The sequence below is a fragment of the Rhagoletis zephyria genome, unplaced genomic scaffold, assembly GCF_001687245.7.
Source record: "Rhagoletis zephyria isolate East Lansing unplaced genomic scaffold, Rhagoletis_zephyria_1.1 Rzeph_scaffold_00386, whole genome shotgun sequence".
Taxonomy (NCBI): domain Eukaryota; kingdom Metazoa; phylum Arthropoda; class Insecta; order Diptera; family Tephritidae; genus Rhagoletis; species Rhagoletis zephyria.
Window position 1 is genome coordinate 38,344 of NW_016157470.1, and position 7,470 is coordinate 45,813.

General features: G+C 34.8%; 1 protein-coding gene across 1 annotated transcript; it reads left to right on the forward strand.

The window, feature by feature from the left end:
* The first annotated feature begins 6,734 nt into the window (after nt 1-6,734).
* Nucleotides 6,735-7,380, forward strand: LOC108359415 (solute carrier family 41 member 1-like). Its single transcript, XM_017611273.1, has 2 exons — nt 6,735-7,060; nt 7,182-7,380. The coding sequence occupies exons 1-2, from the start codon at nt 6,814-6,816 to the stop codon at nt 7,370-7,372; spliced, it is 438 nt and encodes a 145-aa protein (XP_017466762.1). The 5' UTR covers nt 6,735-6,813; the 3' UTR covers nt 7,373-7,380.
* Nucleotides 7,381-7,470: the final 90 nt, after the last annotated feature.

Genomic DNA, 7,470 nt, shown 5'->3' on the forward strand with positions numbered 1-7,470 from the left:
CGTCACGACGTATGGCCCTTTGTATTTGGGGTGCAGTTTTCTGGACTCACCCGTACTAGGGGGTGGAGCTTCGATAAGGACTAATGACCCTTCTTGATAGGGGACTGGTTTACTATGACGTGCATCGAACCTTGCTTTCCATCTTGTTCTCGCCGACTTGATGTGTTGAATGGCTTCACTTCGTCGCCCATTATAGGCAGCGCACTTGTGCAAGGCGTTAGCATTGCCGACGGCGACCTGCTAACCATTGCTGCTTGTGGCAAATACGCCACTGGCGCCTGCGTAACTGCGGGCTGCGATGATGAAATGCTCGACGCACAAAGCGCCGCACTATGATGCCAATTTGCTGAAGAATATACTGGAACATTTGCCTCCACAGGACGTTGAGTCTGCAACTGTGCAGTTAGCTGTCCAACGGCGGCACACAGCGCACTAACCTGCACCTCCAATTGCATCATGACTCGTACGTCGTCCCTCGACGGCTCCCCACTTTTCTGCCGATCCGCATCATCCGCCTGTGCAACACATGCACCCACTTGCGAAAACGAATCAAAAATCGGCATCACTAAATCTGCGTCCACTTCCTGGAGACGACTAATTAACTCCGCTTTAGTGCCACTTGTCTTCAACTGAAGCTTCACTAAGGCTTCTTTTAATTGCGCAACATTAAAGCGATTTAGGTCCATTTTACTTCTGATATCTGTCACCTCGGACAGATGCCAAGATGGCTGTTTTTTCGTTGAACTCAAATTAACGACTCCCCTTCATGAATACATAAAATGATTTGACACTCGCTATGAAAATGAACAATGCAAATGAATACTAAGAATAAAATGAACACGTACAAGTCAAAGTATAAAATAAATAGACAGAGATGTAATATGATATCAAGTAGCGATGACAGAAATAACTCTTATCCGACAACGTAAGAATAAAAATCGGGCAATAACTGTTATCAAGCAACGTAAAATATAAACGTTACGAAATAACTCTTATCGGCAACGGAAACAATATTTCTCGTTTGATAACTGTTATGAAACAACGTTTTCGCTAAATTTCAGAATGTGGACAACGTTTTCAATTTGCAAATTCGAGATAACAGTTATTTTTGGTCCCTGATTTAAACCACAGAAAAAAATAGTATTAAAAGGACTATGTTCTCTTTGACGTACGTCAAATTTGACGTACGTCAAAGGTCAAGTAGAAGTGGGAACTTGTATGACTGCCCATTTATAGCTCGGTTATATCGCTTAAGAAATAATAGGGCAATTCATCTAAACGTGTAAATCCCTCGAAACCATGCCAATCTCGTAAACTTACTTCATTGTGTTTGGAAAATCCTTTATTTACGAGGTTTACGCGGTTACGAGGCATTTACGGGTTTCCATGAATACCCATAATATGTTTACTAAAGACATTTTTATCAAAGCTGATAAATATGACATTTGACCAGTTTTGTTACACAAATACTCCCACGACCACAGGCAAAAATATTGGCTACGATTTGTCATTTTGTTTGCCATATATACGTTTCAACGGTGCACTTGCACAATATTCGCATTCGCAAAAGCTCCGCATTGATTATTGCGAATGCGAAAGCGAATACAAATGTTAAAATTAATGCGGAAGCTCCGCGGTTGCGAATGCGAATATTCGCAACAACCCTGATATGTATCTACAATTGTAGGTAAGAGTCAAGAAAGACTCTTGATGCCAAAGGCCGGTTTTTGTCCGCTCCCTGGTTAGACAGACTTACAGCCATTTCAACATTGTTAGAGTGGACTCTCTGCCCATGTACACATTCCCATACGCAAAACATTCGTATCTTTTGATGCGAATGCGAATGTGTACAATGATGCGAATCATTCGCATAACGAATGTGAATGCAAATATTCGCAACGTCCCTGGTTTGTACTATGTATATATGTATATGTAGACTAATAAATATCTGTAAATTAAATTCCAAATAGACATTTCACTGCCAACAAATAAAAGTTGGCAATAAGATTTGCTGGTTGCATTTCGCAAAGTCAAGTATATATGATAACAGAAAAGTTCATCGTTTTTAGCTCCCAATACTGGAAGTCATACCCTTGTGCGGAGGCTTGCCTTTACCACCGAAATTCTTTGAAGTTCGTTATTGCTCATCAATTTTGTTTGTCTTTTCAATAAATAATTAGCTTTCGCTTCAATAATGTACATGGAATATATGTACTAGGTATGTTACTTTTTCGGCTTCTTCCGATCCCGGGATTTTCGGGGTGGCGTTGTTACAATCCCGGGATCCCGGGATTTAGATATTCATTACTTTTCTACAACTTGAATCGAAAAAATTGCTTCTATGTTGTTTGAGAAGGTTTCCTACCACGAAACAAATAATAAATAAATGGTTTTGAAACCTACTTTTTTATTTAAAGTGGCGTTTTTAATTTTTCTCTCTGACCGCTGGATTTATTTTGAAGGAAAGATATGAAAAATTCCAAAAATTATTAAATAAATTCAATGCAATGTAGAACAAAAACAAATGTAATAGAAAATTTCTTTAGAATCTAAAAAATTTATTTTTTTTGGATTCACAAGGACGAATAGGTAATTTTTAAGCTGACAAATTTAGAAGAACGAAATTCGAGGATATTATCGAGTTTATATAAGCCCTTAGCATATAATTTTTTCAACAAAACAAATGTTGCGAAATTTAAAGGATCAAATTATAAACTAACATTTTCNTCGAGGATATTATCGAGTTTATATAAGCCCTTAGCATATAATTTTTTCAAAAACAAATGTTGCGAAATTTAAAGGATCAAATTATAAACTAACATTTTCAATATTTACCAGCCCTTCTGCACCAGAAACTTGAATCTGTTTAAATTCTACAGGCTTTCCTCATAAATTTTATAACCATACTTTTTCTCTAAGCACATTTCTCTGAATTTTTTAAATCATATTTGAATTACTGGTTTATTTGTTATTTATTTATTTATTATTTATTTATTTATTATTTGGCCCATAGTTTCGCGAATATATTGATATTTGTGTATTAAATTTACTATAGCGCGGTGTTATATGTATAATGAGCTACACATTTATAAAAAAATATTAATTATTAAATAAAAAAAGAAATATAGCCAATACTGGTCAAGAAAAGGAGCGTCTATTGTTTCCATCAGTGCAAATTACGAATCCCGAAAATCCCGGGGTTACTTGTTATNTATTGTTTCCATCAGTGCAAATTACGAATCCCGAAAATCCCGGGGTTACTTGATATGAATCCCGGGATTTTCGAGACCTTAAAAAGTCCGGGATCCCGGGATTAACATTCCTAATATGTACCTATGTATGTACATATCGTCGTTTAAAGTACAAAACCGCGTATCAACAAAATGCAAACCCGCGTATCACGATTATGCAAAACCGTGTATGGGAGGTTGCATAACTTATTTTCTAGAGAGTAAAAACACTCATATTTCAAAATGAATCTCTTTTTTATAACGCAATTGAAATTTCTGGCTAGTATATTTCAGGAAGAATGGATAAGGATTTAGCCAAGAACTTGCAAATCCAATTTTTGGTAGCAAATGTCAGTTACGCGGTGTAGCAGAATGACGGTACGCGGTTTTCTACTTTAAACGACGATGTATTTAATAGAGCCATAATAAGCACGCATCGGTGGATGCCAATCAATCCCGTGCGGAAGGGAAGTTATTAGTGCGCACAAGTCCCTTTAATATAAAAGTATATTTTATCTGGAAATTAATTCCTTCCCAAACAAATCCCCAGTTTGTACATATGTATATGTATATGTATATGAGCAAAAATTTGTATATATATGTATACATTTTGTGACCCGAAGCGTCTTTAAGCTTAAATTTCTTTTTAAAAAAATTTCAAATTATTTGTTACAATACTCATTAATTGCCCTTCGGGTCATTCTAGGACCCATTGCATTTCACTGAGTTTTGATTAGTGTAAAACATATTTGCTATGTTGTGTATTTAAAAAATTGGTTCGAACACGTTGAATTAATAGTCCTGGACAGTGTTGCCGTTTTGATAAAAATGTACCTAGATGTACATACGCAGTTTTGCCTAAAATGTTATTTGTTTTGCATTCGTATAAATTCCGATCAGCTAGGCCGGTTAAGTCGTACGAATGTAGAATATTCAAAGCGGAAGGTTAAGTAACGGTTAAAGTGTAAGGTCCGCAATTATAAGAAAAATAAATATTTTTTTTATTTACATGGCCCATCGAAAATATTAAAAAAATCACAAGATGTTTTAATATGTTTTAAAATAATAATAACATAAAATTTTAAAAGACCTTTCAAATTTTGTTGCTGTGTTGCAATAAAAATGAATATAAATAAAAAGGGTAAACAATTTTTGATGTTTATACATCTTTGGTTTCGGTAGGGGTAAAATTTGAGAAGCTGTAACGCATACCCCAGCAGAAAATTTTGAAGGGCTAAGCATGTGTATTGCAGCAGCAAATTTTTAATTTCATTAGAAGTGCCCTGTGCTATTGCAAATGGTTGCATACATTTAGGCATATGCAGAGTAAGAGGAAATGCGGTGCGATTGATTATTACTTCCGATTGTGCAAACTCCGGCCATGCATACGGCTTTGTACCTATGTGTATACATACATATGTATGAACTCATTTGGTAAACTGTTTTTGATATTTGTAGATGGTTTTAGGCATAGGTTTAGTAGTCTATTAATAAAAAAGCAAGGCGAAATTTAAAAAAAATACTGAAATGATTTTAACTGGGACCGTTGATAACTGCAAGTTCGTGTAAAAACCTGTAAGTTCATTGAGTACTGGATCAGAGCTAATACAAGAAGCACAAAGAGAAGACGAGAGTAAGAGAAAATGCCGCACAAATGAATTTAGCTCCCCATTTTGCAAACAAAAGGTGGTATGTTATATGTTTTCATGGCTTTAACGTAAACCCAGCGATAGATGAATCAGAATGACAGATTACACAGGCCGACAAAATTTAACCAACATTCAGACCCAGAAACCAGACTATATATTTCCGACGGTTTATGATGCGCTGAATCCAAACCTAGCCTCAGAATTGCTCTATCAGCTCTGGTTTTCGAGATATCCTAACCTAAAAGTGCAAAAAACACCGTTTTTCCCCATATTTGAGGTTATGTAGCCTTGCAGATGTTTTCTTTCACCAAAATAATAGGCTGTCATCTTTGATCTTTAAGTACACTATTCAGCTTAAAAAAAGAGTGGTTCTAATTAATCAGGTATATCTTACGAACCAATTAAATAATCGTAATACGAGGTACGGCAAATGATACATAGAAAATAAAATTCTCCATAAACCGCATATAGATTACTTTTCGATAGCCCTGATAGTTTCTGAGAAATTAATTAATCATTCCAGATGTTGTTGTTGTTTTTTGATGGAAAAATGCAAAAAAATCTAACTTTAACAGGGAAAAAAGTCAAAAAATTACAGCTTCTGTGTAAATAATTTGCACTTGTGTTAAAGCCTGTTCCTTTAGAAAAAAAACTAAGCTACCAATGAATAAAATAGATATATAAATAACAAGTTAATGATTGGCCAACTGAAAATGTGCAAGGATTTTTTGTATGAAATATCAGCAGAAAGGAGTGTTTGTCATACGCCACGTACCTACACCTGAGTAGGTAGAGTGTTTGCATCGTAAAGAAGAGGTGTCAGAAATGATTAAATTAATTTCTCAGAAACTATCAGGGCTATCAAAAGGTGATATATATACAGTTTATGGAGAATTTTATTTTCTTTCATTCCCCGTGTAACCATTATTTAATTGGTTCGTAAGATATACGTATTTTTTAAAGCTGAGTAACGTTAAATTGCAAATATCTCAAAAAGTTATCCATAGAAAAAAATGATCTCGAATTTCGGAATCACCGAGGAATTCTACATGGGAATTAGATAGTGGCATCCATAGAATATTTTTGCTGTAAACCAGTGTTATTAAAACAATTTTTTGTTGAAAATTACACTGTAACGACGCTAAAGTGACTCAAAATAAATAATATAAAAAAAAACTTAAACAAAAACTAGTTGTCACTAGAGAAATGTTTTCGTCTTAGATCATCGATAAGCTCATGAGCCCACGTGAGTGTTTCTTATGGTCAGCCATTTTAAGTAGTGCTAGGCAATGTCAAAAAGCACTTGTCAGCCTGATGTCATGATATCAAATGGCGTCTTTAACTGAAGTGGCTAAAAAGACAACTGATCACAAGAAATTGAGTGTGTTTTCCATTTTCGAGATTAAAAAATTATAAATAAACAAAAGTATTTTGTAGTATCTGCTATGATTAGATAAAATTACTGCTATTAACATGACAAACAAGGTTATTCTTAAAGAATTACTTATTCACAACTTTATTTTTATTTACTTGTTTTTTAAGTAACTAATGAAATTGCAATGTAAATAAATATGTAATTCAATTACACATGTCAAAATAGAATATAGTATATATACCTCAATTATAATGATTGTTCGCACCATACATATTTATTGGCTAATGATATGCAACTAAAGTGGCGTTTAAATTTGACAATTACGTGTTTTACATTTTGATTAATTTGCTTACAACATATACAAACATACATACATACATAAGTTGTTTGATTTTGTTGTACAATTTTTGTATTTCATATGCATCTCCTACATATGCATATATAATTTTAATTCTTTATTCCACTCACATTCTTTGCATAGAAATGGCGTGTCTTCAAAGAGATCACCGAACTATTCATTCTCGTGCCGGCATTGCTTGGCCTCAAGGGCAATCTCGATATGTGCCTCGCATCACGTCTATCGACACAGGTCAATTTGGGCAATATGACCACGCGTAAGGAAGTCATCAAAATGATTGTCGGCAATATTGCATTGGTGCAAGTACAAGCGACGGTCGCCTCATTTTTGGTCGCTATGTTTGCTACTGGTGTGGGTGCGGCGATGGATGGCAATTTCTATTTCGAACATGTTATGCTGCTGACGGCATCCGCCATGTTTACGGCGACCTCATCGTGCTTTGTTTTAGGTACATAAGTTTGTTGGAAATCTACTAAAAAATTTATTTAAAATATGTATCAAAATAAAAACGTTATTAAATTTCTTGTTTCACATTAATCCACCTTCATTTATTTTCTTATTCATTACAGATTTTGTATTAGTGGCTGTGATATTATTATCTGAGAGATTTAATTTGAATCCCGATAACTTGGCAACACCGTTAGCGGCATCTATCGGTGATGTCGTCTCCATAAGTTGTTTTTCCTTCATTGCTTCCCTGCTGTTCGATCATATAAGTGAGTATAACTTTGTTCACTTTAAAACAGCATTTTCCGTTTGAATCGGCATATTTTTAACCGACTTCAAAAAAGGAGGAGGTTATCAATTCGTCGGAATACTTTTTTTTTTTTATTTTTTTTTTATGTATGGCTATGTAAC

What these genes read in the sequence shown, in the direction of transcription:
- LOC108359415 (XM_017611273.1), top strand. Translation starts at nt 6,814, where the DNA reads ATGTGCCTCGCATCACGTCTATCGACACAGGTCAATTTGGGCAATATG. An exon ending in CTCATCGTGCTTTGTTTTAG is followed by an intron (nt 7,061 to 7,181) that starts GTACATAAGTTT and finishes TATTCATTACAG; the next exon opens with ATTTTGTATTAGTGGCTGTG.